The 22515-nt window shown below is 39.9% G+C and overlaps 1 protein-coding gene across 1 annotated transcript in view; it reads right to left on the bottom strand.

The window, feature by feature from the left end:
- The window catches only part of atp6v1ba (ATPase, H+ transporting, lysosomal, V1 subunit B, member a), a 47379-nt gene that overhangs the window by 11488 nt on the left and 13376 nt on the right, over positions 1 to 22515 (bottom strand). Inside the window, exons 2-9 of the mRNA XM_047351636.1 lie at positions 18777 to 18832; positions 18237 to 18335; positions 15057 to 15150; positions 14394 to 14471; positions 11311 to 11450; positions 5163 to 5264; positions 800 to 897; positions 559 to 682 (exon numbers count right to left, since the gene is read on the bottom strand). Of these exons, the coding sequence (XP_047207592.1) occupies positions 559 to 682; positions 800 to 897; positions 5163 to 5264; positions 11311 to 11450; positions 14394 to 14471; positions 15057 to 15150; positions 18237 to 18335; positions 18777 to 18832 (791 nt within the window). The remainder of the gene's footprint in view (positions 1 to 558; positions 683 to 799; positions 898 to 5162; positions 5265 to 11310; positions 11451 to 14393; positions 14472 to 15056; positions 15151 to 18236; positions 18336 to 18776; positions 18833 to 22515) is intronic.

The raw sequence follows: 22515 nt of genomic DNA, 5'->3' as shown, positions 1-22515 counted from the left end.
ACTTTGCCTCATGCATCGGACGCATTAAATAAAAATGTTAACAATCCTAATCCTCCTGAAACTCCAGGGTAACCAGCACAGGGTTAAGTGCCTGAGACAATTCTATTTACTATGCTTTCAATTTCTAAACTTAAAATTGTGGCAAATTTTTTATACTAGTCATACTCAGCTGTCCTTTTATAAAGCCTGATGAATCCAATCAGTATAGTACACAACAGACATTTGAACACATAAAACTTGGATGACATAATTTTCTGCTTTTAAATTCAGACAACACGTTGTCTTTTGACTGAGTGCTTAGTCAGTCACATATTCTAGGTGGAATTTCTGGCCTCCAGGAAGAATGTAAGTATTGTAAGGTGTCACGATTAGAATTTTATTTCCATAATCAAGCTTACTAAAATTTCAGTATATTATACTCAAGCTGCTCAATGGAGAAACAGAATAACCAACATGTTTATTGTTCATGTTTTTCTTTTTTTCCCCTCCAAAAACAACAGACAAATCTGATAGTATCAGCTAGTATAAATTTGCAAACAACTCCAATTGTCCTTGTACCTCTCTCAGTGCCTCAGCGTAGGAGCTCATGTCAGTGAGGATGACCAGAACGTGCTTCTCACATTGGTAAGCCAGGTACTCTGCTGTGGTCAGTGCCAGGCGAGGTGTAATGATGCGCTCAATTCTGGTAGGGTACAGAGACAAAAACAAAGACTTATTCTATAGTATACAGAAAAAAAGGTCCTTAGTCTTAATTAGAAGAAGCACAAAAAAGTTTAAACAATTTCCATATGTATCTTACGTGGGATCATTTGCCAGATTCAAGAAAAGGCAGACATTGTCCATAGAGCCGTTTTCCTCAAAGTCTGACTTGAAGAAGCGAGCAGTTTCCATGTTGACCTGAAACATCAACAACACGAGATCATTAAGACATTTTCGTTTGACCATTCTGACAAGCAATATTTAGACATTTTATTAGAAACACCATTGGAAAGTAAACATACAGTGCCTTGCGAAAGTACTCAGCCCCCTTGAACTGGTCAACCTCTTGCCACATTTCAGGCTTCAAACATAAGGATATAAAAGTCTAATTTTTTGGTGAAGAATCAACAACAAGTGGGACACAATCGTGAAGTGGAATGAAATTTATTGGATGTGTCAAACTTTTTTAACAAATCAAAAACTGAAAAGTGGGGTGTGCAATATTATTCGGCCCCCTTGCGTTAATACTTTGTAGTGCCAACCTTTGCTGCAATTACAGCAGCAAGTCTCTTGGGGTTTGTCTCTATCAGTTTTGCACATTGAGAGACTGAAATTCTTGCCCATTCTTCCTTGAAAAACAACTCAAGCTCAGTGAGGTTGGATGGAGAGCGTTCATGAACAGCAGTCTTCAGCTCTTCCCACAGATTCTCGATTGGATTCAGGTCTGGACTTTGACTTGGCCATTCCAACACCTGGATACATTTATTTGTGAACCATTCCATTGTAGATTTGGCTTCATGTTTTGGATCATTGTCTTGTTGGAAGATAAATCTCCGTCCCAGTCTCAGGTCTCTTGCAGACTCCAACAGGCTTTCTTCCAGAATGGTCGTGTATTTGGCCCCATCCATCTTCCCATCAATTTTGACCATCTTCCCTGTCCCTGCTGATGAAAAGCATGCCCAAACCATGATGCTGCCACCACCATGTTTGACAGTGGGGATGGTGTGTTCAGGGAGATAAAGTGTGTTGCTTTTACACCAAACATATCGTTTTGCATTGTGGCCAAACAGTTCGATTTTACTTTCATCTGACCAGAGCACCTTCTTCCACATTTTTGGTGTGTCTCCCAGGTGACTTGTGGCAAACTTTAAACGAGACTTTTTATGGATATCTTTGAGAAATGGCTTTCTTCTTGCCACTCTTCCATAAAGGCCAGATTTGTGCAGTGTACGACTGATTGTTGTCCTATGGACAGACTCTCCCACCTCAGCTGTAGATCTCTGCAGTTCATCCAGAGTGATTATGGGCCTCTTGGCTGCATCTCTGATCAGTCTTCTCCTTGTTCGAGATGAAAGTTTAGAGGGATGGCCAGGTCTTGGTAGATTTGCAGTGGTCTGATACTCCTTCCATTTCAATATGATTGCTTGCACAGTGCTCCTTGGGATGTTTAAAGCTTGGGAAATCTTTTTGTATCCAAATCTGGCTTTAAACGTCTCCACAACAATATCTCGGACCTGCCTGGTGTGTTCCTTGGTCTTCATAATGCTCTCTGCGCTTTGAACAGAACCCTGAGACTATCACAGAGCAGGTGCATTTATATGGAGACTTGATTACACACAGGTGGATTCTATTTATCATCATCAGTCATTTGGGACAACATTGGATCATTCAGAGATTCTCATTGAACTTCTGGAGAGAGTTTGCTGCACTGAAAGTAAAAGGGACCGAATAATATTGCACGTCCCACTTTTCAGTTTTTTATTTGTTAAAAACGTTTGACACATCCAATAAATTTCATTCCACTTCAAGATTGTGTCCCAATTGTTGTTGATTCTTCACAAAAAATTTGACTTTTATATCCTTATGTTTGAAGCCTGAAATGTGGCAAGAGGTTGACCAGTTCAAGGGGGCCGAGTACTTTCACAAGGCACTGTATGTTTAAAGATTGAAGTTGAAATCCAAACATTAAAATCCATGGGATATTGTTCTGAAAGTAAAACCCGAAAGAGCTGCAGATCAACCTACGGAGAAATAACCCCAAGGATTCCCGAGGAGTAGGGGATTGAAGAGAATCCTACCCCGGTGTTGGGACCCACAGCCATGGATACAACATGAAATAAATTGCATTTAACATACTTCCGGCACAGCCAAGGAAAGGGTAACAGCGGACTTCCCATGATGCCACTGTCCATCCATATAAAACCCCACTTCTCCCACAAGTCGCTCTTTTCCATGACGGTGATGACCGGGAGAGGGGAGGCACCGTGCGCTAATGTCTCTTTGCTGGCAAACAGACATAAACTCTTCAAACTGGATCCAAGGGTGTCCTTGGATGACGCAATCATATGCACAAGTTAACTACGAAAGAATCACTGTTTGTGTACCTGGTATTCATTCATAAAAAGGGGTAAATTAAGGTATAAGCATTGCTTGACTTTCTCTTTGAGGCCTACAGAAGCAAAATGTGTTCCAGTGAATTTCCTGCAGAGGCGCTCTCTCTACGAAGCCAAGTGGAGTGGTTTTCCCGGTCTGAAAGGACGACAACAGGAGCCGCATCACTGTGGTTACGGTAACGTGCAGTTTGGTGGCCCGACAGAACAAGGCACTCCCCACAGCTAAGGAGGTTAGCTGTAGCTAACCGTTTGTTGACTGTGGACGTTTTTTCAAACTTCATCGCCCTGGACAGCTTTTCCTCAGCACGGTTCAGAGGTTAGGGGTGTGGGCTACGCTTCCTGAACACAAGCTGGGACTTGATCAACCCTGCTTGGGTCACCTGGGTGAGGGGGTCTGATTGTTGAAAGACCCGAAGCAACCTATGATCCCAGAATACATCACTGATGATGTGTCCAGGAGCGCCACAAGATGGTGTTTGGTGAAAGTCTGCTTAAAGAATAAGAACATAATTACAATAATTCAAGAAAATTAAAGGTGAAGGCAGATTATCTAAACCAGTTAACTGGTATAAAATAGAAAGTATCATGGGTTAAGACAGAACTGGCAGCCATTATGACACAAAGCTACAGTGATTTGGGAGAGCCTCTTCTGCTCTCCCAGAGACCTTTCCAGTTTTAGTTGATATGGAAATTGATGTAGTGCGAAGTGCTTATGACCAGTAAGGTAGGATTCCTGATGTATGAACCCTGTTAACTGTGGTTCAGACTACAGAAAATAATGATTTACTGACAGATGTAACTTGAGGTAGTGTGTCAAAAAAGATTTGATTTAAAATTTCACTAAAAACTGAACACTTATTGTTTTTTGAATTTTAAAATCCCATGTGTGAAACAAAGAACACCTTCCCAAGTTGATAAATCATTCTTATTTTATTGTTTTATTCTCTTGTTTTTACTGTGAAGGATGTCAAATTTAGTATAAAAACTAAATTCTCTTATCTAAACACTGATGTTTCAGCAGAAACAGACCTTTTCTAAATGTCAAATCGACATTTTCTTATATCTAGTCGTATAGAGTAAACCACTGGCTGTGATAAATTATTTTATCATCTTATATGACTAAAAGGAAATGTTAAACATTCCTGCACCTAAATTTCCTAAGTTAAACAGGTATGGTTTACTGATAATGTGTGTGTGTGTTAATTTTAAATATGCGTGTTTCATATTAAATTGTTTAAATTTTATATTTTTAGTAATAAATGTTGTGCATGCATGGCTGTTTAGGCCTGTGTGCATCTGCGTTTCCCTATGATGGACGTGCGAGCTGTACCCTGTACCCTGCCTCATGCCCAAACTGTAGGCAGATAGGCAGGTGCAACCTCGCATCCTAGCATTGGGTAAAGACAATGAGTGGATGGTTAAGAACAACACATTGACACTGACTGAACCAACAATCTATTACAAAGATACATTGTTAATTACTAAAACTAAATAAAAGACAGGAAAAAAAAGAGCCAGAGTACATGAGCTTTGAAAAAAAAAAAACCCCAAGCAGTGCTGTTACAATGTGCATCATTTCCTTTTTAAAATACATTTCCATGTGCCTCTTCACATTTTTACTGCCAGAGTAACCCTAATGAAAAGCAGGACAGATTAGCATTCAACTAGAGACACAAATGTCTGTGTGCATGTATGTGTTTGGAGTGGGTTAATCTGTCACAATAGAGGCATTACTGCAGCCAGAAGGAGCAGCTGAGAGGCAGAGAACCTGATACTGCCAGGCAGTCGGTGTGAAAAGACTGTTGAATAAGGAATGTCTACGTGGCTGGAGAATATGCTCACAAGTGCAGAAGTAAAAAGATGAACTTAAAGGTTAAATCACCTGATTAAAAAAAGGGTAGGGTTCAAGAAAACGGGCAAGGTGTCACCTCAGGGTTAAGAGAGAGATTAGCAGAACAAATTTAGTTGGACTTTAGAAACGGGGGGACCTGTGGGAGGGGAAGTGGGTGGGGTGGTGTTCTGTAGATTAGATTATAAAAAAAAGTTTCAAGGTGTCTTTTCTCTGCTTACCCCCATGGCTGCAAACACAATAGCAAAGTTTTCAGCACTGTAGTCCATTACGTCCTTTGCCTTCTGCACAAGGCCAGCCTGGCGACAGATCTGAGCAGCAATCTGTAAGGATAAGAACACATGTCCACATGTTCAAGTAAAGCTATTTGAGTGAGTTTTACACTGAATTACTTTCAGTCATTTCTTTTTACTTACTAACTATCTTCTGGTTGGGTTTATGTAACACGTTAAGTTTGGTCACAAATGTTTCACATGACACATTATTAACAGGTCACAGAACATCACTCTTCAGAACAAATAACTTCAAACTTCTGTGGAAAAAAACAAAAAAACAGACTAATGCAAAGCTAACAATAGCATAAAGGTGAAATGAACCAATGTGAACTGGTCCAGCTTTGACAAGCAATGAACTCGTTTGTCCCATCCCATCTTCTGTTTATCTAAACTGAGGTGCATCAGATAGTGTGCCACTGCATGTAATACGCTGACTGCTCATATCCCATCAATGACTATACAGACTGCCCACATCTCATGAACTGAATCTCACTTTCTAAAATCCAAATTATCCCCATTTGCAGGTGTTGGTAGAGGCATGGAATAATGTTTGGAAGTTTTAAAACTTAAATTTCTAATGCCGTTCAAACACCTCTCAAGTTTACAAAAGGAATTCAGAGGTTTCAGCTCTAAAGATGGTCTTCTATTGCAGCAACAGCTGTAGCGTGTTTTTCCACGGACAGGACTGAAAGAGTGAAGAGAAGACTGCAGGTGCCAACAGCTACTGGTTTCCAAGGCTTATATTAATATTTATTTTTTTAGTTGACTGGAACTCAAGACAGCTGAATAATACTGCAGTGCTTCAGTGCACTGAATAAATCAATACTATCTGTACAAAATATAACAGATTGATTTCTGCAATTATAATTCTTTTCATTTCTTTTTGGTCTTTAATCTGTCTCTAGGATGGCTTTTACAAATGTAACCAAAATAAAAACAATTTAACTGGAAATAGCTGATCACCCTCTGTTTTGCAGCATTGGATTGAGCCTGTTTTTCCCCCCACTTGGATAGTTTCACAGAAGGAAAAAAAAACAAAAAATCCTACTTAATAGTTGAAGTGGAGAGATATGATGACCGGAAGACAGAGTTTGGTTCAAGTTCAGGTTTAAAGACTCAATAGTTACTTCATAAGCCAACCAAGGACAAGTGTAAGAATTATCAAAAGGCCTGTTTAGATTTATTACTGGACTTATTCACATGATCTCAGCTGTTTAGTGACACTTAATAATAAATGTCCTGTCCACTGTAACTCATGAATAATTACTGTTCTAATAGATATACAGGTCCTTCTCAAAATATTAGCATATTGTGATAAAGTTCATTATTTTCCATAATGTCATGATGAAAATTTAACATTCATATATTTTAGATTCATTGCACACTAACTGAAATATTTCAGGTCTTTTATTGTCTTAATACGGATGATTTTGGCATACAGCTCATGAAAACCCAAAATTCCTATCTCACAAAATTAGCATATTTCATCCGACCAATAAAAGAAAAGTGTTTTTAATACAAAAAACGTCAACCTTCAAATAATCATGTACAGTTATGCACTCAATACTTGGTCGGGAATCATTTGGCAGAAATGACTGCTTCAATGCGGCGTGGCATGGAGGCAATCAGCCTGTGGCACTGCTGAGGTCTTATGGAGGCCCAGGATGCTTCGATAGCGGCCTTTAGCTCATCCAGAGTGTTGGGTCTTGAGTCTCTCAACGTTTTCTTCACAATATCCCACAGATTCTCTATGGGGTTCAGGTCAGGAGAGTTGGCAGGCCAATTGAGCACAGTGATACCATGGTCAGTAAACCATTTACCAGTGGTTGTGGCACTGTGAGCAGGTGCCAGGTCGTGCTGAAAAATGAAATCTTCATCTCCACAAAGCTTTTCAGCAGATGGAAGCATGAAGTGCTCCAAAATCTCCTGACAGCTAGCTGCATTGACCCTGCCCTTGATAAAACACAGTGGACCAACACCAGCAGCTGACACGGCACCCCAGACCATCACTGACTGTGGGTACTTGACACTGGACTTCTGGCATTTTGGCATTTCCTTCTCCCCAGTCTTCCTCCAGACTCTGGCACCTTGATTTCCGAATGACATGCAGAATTTGCTTTCATCTGAAAAAAGTACTTTGGACCACTGAGCAACAGTCCAGTGCTGCTTCTCTGTAGCCCAGGTCAGGCGCTTCTGCCGCTGTTTCTGGTTCAAAAGTGGCTTGACCTGGGGAATGCGGCACCTGTATCCCATTTCCTGCACATGCCTGTGCACGGTGGCTCTGGATGTTTCTACTCCAGACTCAGTCCACTGCTTCTGCAGGTCCCCCAAGGTCTGGAATCGGCCCTTCTCCACAATCTTCCTCAGGGTCTGGTCACCTCTTCTCGTTGTGCAGCGTTTTCTGCCACACTTTTTCCTTCCCACAGACTTCCCACTGAGGTGCCTTGATACAGCACTCTGGGAACAGCCTATTCGTTCAAAAATTTCTTTCTGTGTCTTACCCTCTTGCTTGAGGGTGTCAATAGTGGCCTTCTGGACAGCAGTCAGGTCGGCAGTCTTACCCATGATTGGGGTTTTGAGTGATGTACCAGGCTGGGAGTTTTAAAGGCCTCAGGAATCTTTTGCAGGTGTTTAGAGTTAACTCGTTGATTCAGATGATTAGGTTCATAGCTCGTTTAGAGACCCTTTTAATGATATGCTAATTTTGTGAGATAGGAATTTTGGGTTTTCATGAGCTGTATGCCAAAATCATCCGTATTAAGACAATAAAAGACCTGAAATATTTCAGTTAGTGTGCAATGAATCTAAAATATATGAATGTTAAATTTTCATCATGACATTATGGAAAATAATGAACTTTATCACAATATGCTAATATTTTGAGAAGGACCTGTATGTAGGCCAATTCTCCTAGCTATTTCCACCTGATGGACACACAGTGGGTAAATAAACATTAAACACATGTGAAGAAATCGAACCACAAGTGTGGTCCAGAAATTATGTGAAACAGAATGGCAAAGTGAAAACGGGTTGAACACAATTACTGCTTCTTAGTTATAAAAGCTTCTTACCCCAGGAAGTTTCTCTGATGAATACCATACATACTTGGACTGATCCTACATTATTTTCTATTGTAAAGTAAATTGTGTATATATGTACATTTAAAAACATATTCTTTATTATTGAGAGTAAAGTGTACCGGAGTCAAATTCCTTGCAAACTTGGCAATAAAGCGGATTCTGATTTATATACCTCTACCTGCTAATTTCAGCTCTTTCTGAAGCTCTCCACAAGAGGGTCTTAGACCACTCCTCTGAAAATTCTTTCCACTCCTCTGACTAAACTTTGCAGGAAGCACCTGGCCGTGGCTGATTTATGGTGTAATGATGTTCTTTCCACTTCCATATTATGGTTCCAACCACTAGTAACTTCAGTATTTTTGTAATTCTTGCATTCTTCCAATGGCATCAGGATGTTTTGCAACAGTTAGGTTATGATGTTCTACACAGCTCAGACGTTTTGCCCATCATGACACAATGGTAACGAGACCTTTTTATCGGTCAGCCTTTCTCCAAGTCAGAAGTCTGGTCCAGATCTGGACCAAATGGCATGTCAATCAGGACCCAAGCCATGATGCTGAAAATGTGGACTAAATCATTAATTGGGAAATACAAAAACTTGGAACATAGATAGAATGTGCTAATTGATCTAGAAAATTTCTAAAGATTAAAGTGTACCCTTACACTGACGTTCACATTAATAGAGGAGTAAGAGCGAGCATGTCCTGTCTGCAGCTTTCTCCCAACTGAAGCTGAGCTCTCCTTCAGGCTGACAGCGTCTGATAGAGACCTGACTGCAGTTGATAACCATGACTTGCAAAGTGCTTAGGAAGCAGGAAAACAGTTCTGTTGGTAACTTTAGTTTCCATGTGATTAATTAGAACTGCAAAGAGAACATATTCTGTGCAGACTTATCACAGGCCTGTAATAAGTCTGTCATCAGAGAGGAAACAAGTGAGCAATAGCCTCCATTTCTGTAAACTCCTCCCTCAGGTTGGATCATGTGCAGAGCGAGATGCGCATTAACTGATTTTTTGTAGCCTTATGTGCCATTTCAGGTCTTCATTTAGAAATATATGATGAAGCAATGTGTGTTTTAGGTGGGTTAGGTTACACTGAAAGTGTTGAATTTCAGCTCATATCTGAAGATAAAGACTGCTACTACATTATAACAGAAATACATTTTGAGAATTACAAAAGCATTAAATTCCTAATCAATTTAATTTTTATTTTTTATATTTAAAATGCTTGCTTAAAATGGAATTTGGAAAAAAAATAAGACTAATTTTATAAGTCTCTAGGATAGCAGCACATAGAAAGCACAAAGATAAATTTTCCACACAAATTTAGTTCTTGGTATTTCAATTGTTTTGATGCTGTGTCTACATTAGAGTGCTCATTGCTTTTTACTGTCAGAAATTAGACCAGCTTAGGGTCATAATGAAGCAGTTGTAAATATCAAGTGCCATTTGTTTTTGTTTTTTTTGTAAGTTGTCAGAAAATGGAATTAAAGATATTTCCTCATCCCAAATTGTTGTGAACTTACGCTTAACATATAAAGTTTGAGAGCCCCTGTTATATGCCATCAGTTGGGACTGAACCAGCAGATATTAATATGCACTGGCAAGTTTGCTTTCTATTTACTAATAGATTTCAGCTGGTGTCATGACTTTTTATTCCTTTCTGCACCTCATGTGTTCTTTAGCTTTTACCCTTGTCATTTCATTTCATTACACATAATTAATGGACATCTTTGGTTTGATTTCTATGGACTGTGGAGAATTCCATCTCAATTGCACTTTACAGATATATTCACTTAGAGAATTGGTGATGGGTTCAATACTTACTTTACCCACTGTATGATTATGTACCGCTTTGTAACTTAAACCCTCAAACCTATTGCCAGTGATAAGCCCCCAACTAAAGATATCTATGGATCTTTTAATCTCTGCATTAATTAATGAATTCCTGACATAATTAATTGCAGATAACTGCATGGAACTACATGCACGGTGGCGCAGTTGGTAGCACTGTTGCCTTGCAGCAAGAAGGTCCTGGGTTCGATTCTCAACCAGTGGTCTTTCTGCATGGAGTTTGCATGTTCTCCCCGTGCATGCGTGGGTTCTCACCGGGTACTCCGACTTCCTCCCATAGTTCAAAGACATGCCTGTTAGGTTAATTGGTCTCTCTAAATTGCCCTTAGGTGTATGAATGAGTGTGTGCATGGTTGTTTGTGTGTTGCCCTGCGATGGACTGGCGACTTGTCCAGGGTGTACCCTGCCTCTCGCCCATAGACTGCTGTTTTTCTAAACTGAGGTGCATCAGATAGTGTGCCACTGCATGTAATACGCTGACTGCTCATATCCCATCAATGACTATACAGACTGCCCACATCTCATGAACTGAATCTCACTTTCTAAAATCCAAATTATCCCCATTTGCAGGTGTTGGTAGAGGCATGGAATAATGTTTGGAAGTTTTAAAACTTGAATTTCTAATGCTGTTCAAACACCTCTCAAGTTTACAAAAGGAATTCAGAGGTTTCAGCTCTAAAGATGGTCTTCTATTGCAGCAACAGCTGTAGCGTGTTTTTCCACGGACAGGACTGAAAGAGTGAAGAGAAGACTGCAGGTGCCAACAGCTACTGGTTTCCAAGTCTTATATTAATATTTATTTATTATGTACCGCTTTGTAACTTATTTGTTACTTATTAGTTTGCATGTTCTCCCCGTGCATGCGTGGGTTCTCACCGGGTACTCCGGCTTCCTCCCACAGTCCAAAGACATGCCTGTTAGGTTAATTGGTCTCTTAATTGGTGTATGAATGAGTGTGTGCATGGTTGTTTGTGTGTTGCCCTGCAATGGACTGGCGATCTGTCCAGGGTGTACCCTGCCTCTCGCCCATAGACTGCTGGAGATAGGCACCAGCTCCCCCGCAACCCACTATGGAATAAGCGGTAGAAAATGACTGACTGAATGACTGACTGCATGGAAGGAAAATCAGGAAACTGAAGAAGAGTGGTGGTAGGGTCTCACCTCGTTATGAGGCAGCCCAGCAGCAGAGAAAATGGGGATCTTCTGTCCTCTGGCAATGCTGTTCATGCCATCGATGGCGGAGATACCCGTCTGAATCATCTCCTCGGGGTAGATACGACACTGAGGATTAATGGGCTGACCTGTGATGGAACACAAACACTTTCAGACAATATTTAATGACTTATTGTTAATGCTTAGAATTCAGTAGATGTGTGCTAAAAGTCTGGAAAGATTTGTTTTTTTTTTTATCATATTTTTATGATCTTATGGTCTACTGATACTTAATTAAGGTTAAGGATAACATCCACATTGGATACATTAGACTTTTAGCTTAGTCTGAATAAATCTGATTAAGTTAATGTCAAATTGTGTCTTTTTTAAAAGAAATAAAAAATAAAATCACCTGTGCTACAAAAAATGTCTGATTAACTGAGCAACTCATTGAACTGGTTCACAAGTCAGTTTTCTTCTTTACATGTGAATGCAGATGGTAAACAAATGCCAAATTACATTTTTCCATTACTGGCTGGTCACAGTTTTACAGACCATCCCACCGAGCCATTAACCCATAGAACGGGTGCCTCCATGTTAGAGGTAGGGACCTGATTATGAGACTCCAGCTGCACTTACAGATACATCTCAATAAAATAAAACAGTACTGAAAAGTTATTTTATTTCAACAACTGAATTCACTTAGTGAAACACATTATATTGATTAATTCCACCCAGATGTTTTCCAGTCTTCATTTCCGTTAATGATCAGGATTTTCTGATTACAGCTATAGAAAACAAACATTTAATACAATATTGAATTAATAAAACCTTTAATAGAATATTACATCAGACTAATTAAAAACATTTTTAATACAGAAATGTAGGCTCAATGAAAGGCAGTTTAATACATGCTTAAAGGTTGTAATTTTCAATGGGTACTTTTTTTTGACAAAATCGAGCCTTATCGGAAAGCCGATTCCCATTTACTTGGATATACCTTAAGGCTTGTGAAGAATCTGAATGTTATGTACCCAGAGGTTAAGGTCAGCCAGTAAGCCACAGACAGCAGCTCTCACAGGGATGGCTATGTGAGGGTGAGTTTGATTTACTGGGGATGTTCACAGACCGTGGGAATCAAACAAACCGTTTAGGTTAGCTGTAGCATCAACAACCACTACAGACATGTCTCTCAGATTTAAGGGTCTGCATAAAATAACCTTAGGTTATTTCACAACAAAACAACCTTAACTGGCATCAGACATTTTATTCTCTTGCTGTTCAATTAACCATGCCTTGGAACAGGTTCACTGTTTAGTTGACAACAAATGTTTTGAATGAAGGGTAAGTTCACAACTTTCCTCATAATTTTGTAAATGATCTGACTCTCCATAACAAGAAAAGTCTCTAAACCTTAAAGAGTGCTGTTCACATTAAATGTTAAATACAACAGTCATAACAAATATACTTCTGGTTTTTCAAAGTAAAAACCTTACCTGTTAATAATTACAAAACTTGACACCAAAAGGTGTTAAACGATTTCTGCATTTGTTTTTATGTTTGGACATCCATAACATACAAAACATCATGAGTTTCAAAACCTAAAGCCTGGGCGGGACTTCAGAAAACATTGAAGCTTAGAAAGCAAAGCAAACTTATTATTCCAGATCACAATGAGGTGCTTTGATTTGTTAGATTTTTATGAAGACAATCAAACAACTTTTAAAAATGATGAGGTCATAACCCCAGAGCAAAAGTTAAGTGCATGCACTGCCACTAACAGGCTTCTTGTAGTTACAATAACACACAGACAAATGCAAGTGGACAAGACCTAAAAACCTTGAATTCAGAGTGTTCCTAACTTTTGCAGTTTGCATGTAGAAAGAAAGTTGTTCGGTTAAGGAACCGAAACTTGCTCAATGCAAGCCGCGATGAAAGCGAAACTGTAAACTGCATGTGAAGAAGATAGCTTGTCCTGCTAGATGGGCAACTGATGATCCTCCGGACACTTGTACTGTAAGTTAAAAGCTGCATATGCTTTTAAGTGGTTCTTCATACAGGGTAACACACGCAAAGCCAAAGACCACAGATTTTAAGTTCTTTATTAAAATCAAACCAAACAGTGGACCAGTGCAAATACTGCTGGGTATCATTAGCATATCATATGCCTACTTCAACACTGCACTTATTTAAGAGCAAACCAGGTCAAGGAGCTCCATCTAGTTACCAACATCCAAGAAAAACTATGACTAAGAGACTGGAGAAACTCTGATACTGCCCCCGTTAAAAATCGTCACTGACCACATATCCATAGACAAGGTTACAATGGAACAGTATCTAGCCATCAATTCTTTCGGTATCCATGACTACCAGAACAGAGAAAGGCACACCTGAGCGTACGCTTAACAGGGACACGGTTGTTTTTCCCAGTGGCCGAAACTCACACAGATACACTTCCATCTTCATCACAAACATGTAGCAATGCTAATATTTATTAGCAGAAAAAAAATAAAAAATCAATGGCAGAGTTTAGCCCTCACTTAGATAAACATGAAAAATTTATTTTCACCATTGTGTTATAACAGAGATTGTGAATATTACACCATGGCAGATTGTGCTTTAACAACAAGCACTGTAGAATTAAAAGACAGAATGTGTGCACGTGAAAAGTCATGTGCCTCACAGTGTGTGTGTGTGTGTCTAGTGCAAATGATGCAATAACAGGACAGAGATTCAGAAAGTTAGGAAAAACTCAACTGTTATTAATCTTTGATAAACAAAGCAAATTTTTGACCTCATTTTGTTTCAATAATAGTATTAGAAGGCACAATGGCCTGACCCTATATATCACTTTTCTACTCATAGGGACCACCAAAAAGTGTTTTTAAAGTAGAGACACACTAAAAACAAACCATTCATACATGAACATGTTGATCCCTGTGCAACTTGGGGTTGGCGCCATGTCAACCTTTCAAAACCTCTTTATTTAAAATGGTCAAAAACAAGAATCTACCTTCATGGCATTAATTATTGTACAGCTTAAGAAATATGATAGAAAACCAAAAAAAGACAGAAGGTTTAAAAGATTGTACCCATGATGTCCAAGTAGTCTTCAGCCAGAACACTGGGACCACGGTCGATGGGTTTGCCTGAACCATTGAACACGCGCCCTGAAACGAAGATTTTCTGCTTTCAGTCAACAATTAATTATGTCTTCAGTTGGATAAATGTCTGCCTGATATATATGGCAAATTAATTCATTACTAAAACAGCCATAAAATGAAATTTATTAGATGATTTCCCAGGATGTCTGATCTATTCTGTTTTCTGTAAAACTCTTAAGAGTTACCATAAGTATGGGTTTGTTGGCTCTTGTCAAGCCCACAAGTAAGAAGTACAAATAATTAATTATAAATTCAGGGACATGATTAATGACACTTGAAAAACAAAAGCAGGTTTACTGTCTGTTTGTACTCAAATGTATTTAACCTTGCGCTGCACTGAGATAATCATATTGATTGAGACATTCAGGAACATAAAAATGAAGGCTTTGATTCAGAGCATATTCTGTTCTGTTTTCTAAAGAGTCAAATGATTCAAGTAAATTAGTGCAGAGGTGATGAAAATGAAACACAGGCCTATAATAGCAAAGTCACCTGTAAATGAATAAAAAACAGGAACTATCCAGCTAAAATTGAGTCTAAAGGTTTTCTGATGTTCAGTGACTGAATCTGAAGCAACAGTGGTAATTGTACCCAACATGTCTTCTGACACCGGGGTACGCAGGATGTCACCAGTGAATTCGCAGGCCGTCTTCTTGGCATCAATGCCCGATGTCCCCTCAAACACCTGAACCAACACAAACACAGACAGCATGGTACACAGTTCAAACATTAGACTACAGTCAGATCTCCTGCATGTCCTGATGTTTAATCTTCACCAAAATGAGTTTTACATTCATACTCTTTGCTGACTCAAACTAAATGTCTGAAAAAGGTTACATTAAAAGCAGAATAAATATTAAACACAGGTCTTTTATATTTCTGAACACATGTTCTGCCTCTGATTTTAATCCCTACATGTTTACTGGGTGATACGAATTAAAATTAAACATTTCAAGATATCACCAAAATGACTTTAGGTTTGTTTGAGCTCTTTCTTTGTTGCTGTTCTGATTGGGGATGGGTACCTTTCACAATTGAACCGATATGGTACCGATGCCCGGTACCTGGGAATCGTATTGGTACTCAACAATACCAATTTTCAGTACTTTTGTGTGTGTTTATGTGGTAATAAAGGTTCATTTGTTTAATAATCTCAAAATTTTTCAGTCAGTCATTTTCTACCGCTTATTCCATAGTGGGTCACGGGGGAGCTGGGCCTATCTCCAGCAGTCTATGGGCGAAAGGCAGGGTACACCCTGGACAGGTCGCCAGTCCATCGCAGAGCAACACACATACAACCATACACACACTCATTCATACACCTAAGGGCAATTTAGAGTTACCAATTAACCTAACAGGCATGTTTTTGGACTGTGGGAGGAAGCCGGAGTACCCAGTGAGAACCCACGCATGCACGGGGAGAACATGCAAACTCCATGCAGAAAGACCCCAGGCTGGGAATTGAACCCAGGACGTTCTTGCTGCAAGGCAACAGTGCTACCAACTGCGCCACCATGCAGCCAAAGTTAACATATTTATTTCTCAATATATAAACTATAATGAACATATCAAACAACATCCAGCTGTTTGTATTGTAACATCTCAGTTGTTTCAAACGTTTCTTCCCCCATGTTGGCGGCTGCAGACGACGAGTCGCTAACCGATGCAGGCGTGCTAACGGTGCAGAATGCAGGAGTTGTAGCCGTGGATCTGAGGCTGACAAAAATTGCTCTTCAGCCTTTTAAAAAAGTATTGTGCTTCACCAGGTGCTTCCTCAGATTAGAAGTATTTCTGCCACTGGCCTTGCACTTCGTGTCACAAATATTGCAGCGAGCGTAATCTGCATCGCATTTTGAAAAGTGGAGCCACTCTTGAGTGCTTTCTATCAGACCAGTGTTACCAAATCTCGTATGAGGAAGAACCAACCAGATCTAAGAAAACAAGCCCAAAAAGGCCCAAAGGGCAACCCACCACTGGGTAAGACAGAGGCCGCTGTTAAACAGTATAAATGTATACATTTATTATTGCATTATACATAAGCAACAGCAAAATTATGCTAAAAACCTTTACCATAAACGTTTTAATAACTTACATTCTTGGAATAACTTTCAAACTCTGATCAAAAGAGAAGTGCATTTTGCATATGTAGCAACAAAATGAGTGAAAATAGTCAGCAAAAAACTTTCTTCAAACTGTTTAAAAGAAAAGGCGTGTGAGCACGTATTTCACAATGCAGAATCGGAAGGCAGACATTGCCCATCTGAGGTCTGATCCAGTCTTTCAGTGCGCTCTCCTCCTCCCACTTTAATTACATTTTTTCCCATATCTTCCCCACACACTCATTCTCGCACTGTCACATCACTCATTTCCCTGTCACTCTGGGCTCTGGCGTAAGTGTGTCTGGGGTCTGCAGAGTCAACTCGGGCAGGTGTGATAACCAGGAAATTATTGCATATAAAGGACAAACCACCTGCTACTTGTGTTTTGCTTTATTGTGGGGAGCTGGGAGATAATCAAGGGGTATCACTAGGAAAGAAAGCCAAGCCCAAATAAGCAACTTCACGTTCGAAAACAAGTCCAAAAAAATTCAACCCGTGACTTTAGAGAAATACAAGCTCAAGGTCGCTTATAATAAGCGGATTTAGAAACACTGTATCAGACATGCTTTGTTGACAGTACCAGCAATTAGTGATATCATTATGTTCTTGTACATGCAATGGTGTGTTCATGCCAGGCATGGAAAATTGCCCACTCTTCTGCTCCCTCAGTGTGACGATGCGTTTAGGTACCAAAACTTGGTACCATTTGATTTTTTTAAGTGAATCGGTACTCGGTACCTACAGAAGTACCGAATTCAGAACCCATCCTTAGTTCCGATGCTGCAAACATTTACCCCACATTAACCAAAGCCATCTCCACTGCCTGATACTTAAGTGGAAAAGGTTCTGAAGAAACACCATTATATCATCGAGTGCTATAGGCAAATGGCTTTTGTTGTTTTCTACCAGCATGCATCATTTGCAAGGTTTTCTAAAAAGTCCAAGGTATTTGATCAACAATGTATTGTCTGGTGCGGTCAACAAACACATTACCGATGATTCCAATGGGAAACTTATTTGCTTCTCACAGTATTTGGTGACAATGTAGCTCCACCAATGCCAGCTGAACATGATGCGAATATGAGAAGGCAAAGAGCTTTTGGTGCTGTCAAAATGTAAGATATAAGAAAAAAAGCAGCTTTGCTTAAACTGTGTTTTAAAGTAGATCATGCATCAACTGACCAGACCCCAACCACAGTAAGCTGCAAGCTAAGGTTGTAAAATTTCTGAAAACAGCTGGTCACAAAAGTGGGTACAGGGAGTATAATGAAGAAAGAGAAAAAATAGCCAGTAAATGAAGACTCATTCTTTCTCTGCTCATCAGAGGAAATGGACCCAAGAAGGGAGGTCAGAGATGGAGAAGACAACCCAGTGACTCCCTGGAAAATGCCCAACTTATAATGTTAGATAGAGATGGGACTTTTCATAGGTTAACTAAATGATTGCTGAGATGATTGTCCAAATCACCTTGTTGTTCAAAGGTGTTTAATATGTTAACCTTGAAATAAATAATTACTCAGAATTAATATCCTAACAAAAATGTTTAAAAATTGTTTTTTTTTCCACCTTTTTCAGTTGGGCAGTTTTCATTTGTAGTAAAAGGACATAATAGCCTTGAGTTTAGATGACTGAGGTGATTGGTTGATTCATACAAATATATTCCATTTCTCACCTGAACAACTGCCTTGCTCCCGATAACCTCCAAGACCTGTCCACTCCTCCTGGTGCCATCTGGGAGGGTTAGATGAACAATCTCAGCATACCTGGGGAACTAACACAGAGAGGGGGTCACACCTTTCCACAAAACATGCTACACAAATACAAACATCACCTAACATTTGGAGGAGCAACATTCAGTTCTTATGATCCACTAATGTGGAACAAATTTCTAGAAAATTGCAAAAAATGCTGAACCCCAGAATTATTTTAAATCAAGGTTCACATTTTGAGTTGTTTTTGACTGTTAAACATCATTCATTTCAATCTGTAGTCCAACTTTTTTTTACTTTCATTAATCATGCCAATATAACGTTCCTTTTTTCTTTTCTTATGTTTTCATTATGTAAAGCGCTTTGAATTGCCTTGTTGCTGTAAGGTTGTATACAAATAAACTTGCCTTGCCTTAAAATAAAGTCTCTGATTCAGAAAAAGTGTCAGTGAGTTTTCTGACAACTTGCATTTATTGAAAACAGAATATTTCTAGTGGCCTTACCTTTACATTATCCAGAATAACGAGAGGTCCATTTACCCCAGACACAGTGGAATAGGCTGAAATACAAGACATTAATTCATTCATTCATTTAAGAATCTAGTACGAACATTTCCCTGTGCAAGTGAAACAAAGAGCTTTTATAAGATAAGTCTGCTAATAATGCTAAAATGACAAGAGTTTTAACCTATCATTGCCAGTCTAAGTAATGAGGGCACAGAGTGAAGAAAAACCATATCAATCAGACATGGATACTTGGTTGAAGGAGAATTAAACTTGAATGATCACCCAACTCTAACTCCCTTATTTTGGGGGATTCTTTAAACTTGACATGAGAGCATTTGTTTCTTCAGATGTGCTCACATATACATTAATCACATGGACACACTATTCTGTCAAATGTTGACAGTATGTGGTCATTTAGTCATTAGGGTCCAGTCCCTGAGGCAGCTGGGGAAAGCTGCCACATTCATCTTTTTGCCACAAGAAGGTCCAAGGTCTGTAGCTGCCCCTGTCCTTTCTGCATGGAGTTTGCATGTTCTTCCCATCCAGCCGCTAAGTTTTGCTGGGTACTCCAGTTTACATTCCAAACGCATGCATGTAAGAATACGTGGTCTCTTCAATTTGTTTCAATGAGTCTGTCTGAGCTTTAGCTGTTGCCGACGCTGCATGTGATGCCATCAACTCAGTTGTTCCCAAGCTACAGGCACAACGCCTCAATGCGTTTGTAGCAATATGTGGTGATTTTAACCACGCTTCACTCTCTGCTACACTTCCAACGTTTCAACAGTTTGTCAGCTGCTCTACCAGAGAAAGCAAAACGTTGGGTTTGTTTTATGCAAATGTCAAGGACTCGTACATCTCAAAAGCAAGACCTCCTCAAGGCAAATCAGATCACAGTCTTGTTTATCTCTGCATGAAATATAAGGCCCTTTTTCAGAGGCAACCTGTAATAAAGAGAACTGTGAGAAATGGTCACAGGAAGCTGAAGAACCTCTGCAAGGTTGCTTTGAGGCTACAGACTGGGACGCACTGTGCCAGCCACATAAAGAGGACATCAATCATAAAGAGGACATCAATACCATGACTGAGTGTGTAACCGACTACAGGTCCTTCTCAAAATATTAGCATACTGTGATAAAGTTCATTATTTTCCATAATGTAATGATGAAAATTTTACATTCATATATTTTAGATTCATTGTACACTAACTGAAATATTTCAGGTCTTTTATTGTCTTAATACGGATGATTTTGGCATACAGCTCATGAAAACCCAAAATTCCTATCTCACAAAATTAGCATATCATTAAAAGGGTCTCTAAACGAGCTATGAACCTAATCATCTGAATCAACGAGTTAACTCTAAACACCTGCACGGTGCACGGTGGCGCAGTTGGTAGCACTGTTGCCTTGCAGCAAGAAGGTCCTGGGTTCGATTCCCGACCGGGGGTCTTTCTGCATGGAGTTTGCATGTTCTCCCCGTGCATGCGTGGGTTCTCACCGGGTACTCCGGCTTCCTCCCAGAGTCCAAAGACATGCCTGTTTGGTTAATTGGTCACTCTAAATTGCCCTTAGGTGTATGAATGAGTGTGTGCATGGTTGTTTGTGTATTGCCCTGCGATGGACTGGCGACTTGTCCAGGGTGTACCCTGCCTCTCGCCCATAGACTGCTGGAGATAGGCACCAGCTCCCCTGCGACCCACTATGGAATAAGTAGTAGAAAATGACTGACTGACTGACACCTGCAAAAGATTCCTGAGGCCTTTAAAACTCCCAGCCTGGTTCATCACTCAAAACCCCAATCATGGGTAAGACTGCCGACCTGACTGCTGTCCAGAAGGCCACTATTGACACCCTCAAGCAAGAGGGTAAGACACAAAAAGACATTTCTGAACGAATAGGCTGTTCCGAGAGTGCTGTATCAAGGCACCTCTGTGGGAAGGAAAAACTGTGGCAGAAAACGCTGCACAATGAGAAGAGGTGACTGGACCCTGAGGAAGATTGTGGAGAAGGGCCGATTCCAGACCTTGGGGGACCTGCGGAAGCAGTGGACTGAGTCTGGAGTAGAATCATCCAGAGCCACCGTGCACAGGCGTGTGCAGGAAATGGGCTACAGGTGCCGCATTCCCCAGGTCAAGCCACTTTTGAACCAGAAACAGCGGCAGAAGCGCCTGACCTGGGCTACAGAGAAGCAGCACTGGACTGTTGCTCAGTGGTCCAAAGTACTTTTTTCGGATGAAAGCAAATTCTGCATGTCATTCGGAAATCAAGGTGCCAGAGTCTGGAGGAAGACTGGGGAGAAGGAAATGCCAAAATGCCAAAAGTCCAGTGTCAAGTACCCACAGTCAGTGATGGTCTGGGGTGCCGTGTCAGCTGCTGGGGTTGGTCCACTGTGTTTTATCAAGGGCACGGTCAATGCAGCTAGCTATCAGGAGATTTTGGAGCACTTCATGCTTCCATCTGCTGAAAAGCTTTATGGAGATGAAGATTTCATTTTTCAGCACGATCTGGCACCTGCTCACAGTGCCAAAACCACTGGTAAATGGTTTACTGACCATGGTATCACTGTGCTCAATTGGCCTGCCAACTCTCCTGACCTGAAACCCATAGATAATCTGTGGGATATTGTGAAGAGAACGTTGAGAGACTCAAGACCCAACACTCTGGATGAGCTAAAGGCCGCTATCGAAGCATCCTGGGCCTCCATAAGACCTCAGCAGTGCCACAGGCTGATTGCCTCCATGCCACGCCGCATTGAAGCAGTCATTTCTGCCAAAGTATTGAATGCATAACTGTACATGATTATTTGAAGGTTGACGTTTTTTGTATTAAAAACACTTTTCTTTTATTGGTCGGATGAAATATGCAAATTTTGTGAGATAGGAATTTTGGGTTTTCATGAGCTGTATGCCAAAATCATCCGTATTAAGACAATAAAAGACCTGAAATATTTCAGTTAGTGTGCAATGAATCTAAAATATATGAATGTTAAATTTTCATCATTACATTATGGAAAATAATGAACTTTATCACAATATGCTAATATTTTGAGAAGGACCTGTATATAAACTTCAGTGTGGATAACAACATCCCCACCAGAACCGTGAGATGCTTCCCCAATAACATCATCTGCTGGGGTAGTATCATCAGAGCCAGGGACTTGAAAAAGCTCAACAATCTAAAAAAGAATGCTGGCTATTTTTTGGGGATTCCTCTGGAATCTCTGGAGATCATTGCGCAAAGAAGGATTCTTCATAAAATGAAGAACATTATGGAGAACCCTTTTCAACCAACTCTTATTTTAACATTATTCACTTCAACCCATTTTTTGGCTTGACAAACTGGTGCAGTAAACTTGGTCAAACCCAAAATCCAGCCATGCTATGTTAAATTAACCAAGGGACAGATTACACCAGCAGGTTTTAAAATACCATGTTAATGAAATAGAAGCAGAGTTCTGTGAAATGTAGAGCAAATGTTGCACTGTGTAAAACTGTAAAACACTCTATTTGATCTTGTTGCTAAATGTGTTTTTGACTATTCAAACTTGATTCATACACTGATCTAAAGCAACTGTAACAAAATATAAAAATATAAACTGCAAATGTGCCAAAGGAGTATTTCTTCAAAAATGATTGAACCTACATGTATCTTAACATCACTGACACCCAAACGCTTTCAGGTAAATGTCACAAGCAAAACAGCTTATCCAATACAGACCAATAATCCATTACCAAGGA

Source organism: Girardinichthys multiradiatus, chromosome 22 (genome assembly GCF_021462225.1).
Source record: "Girardinichthys multiradiatus isolate DD_20200921_A chromosome 22, DD_fGirMul_XY1, whole genome shotgun sequence".
Classification (NCBI taxonomy): Eukaryota; Metazoa; Chordata; class Actinopteri; order Cyprinodontiformes; family Goodeidae; genus Girardinichthys; species Girardinichthys multiradiatus.
Note: the sequence above shows the minus strand (reverse complement) of the source record. Positions and strands in the feature narration are given on the sequence as shown.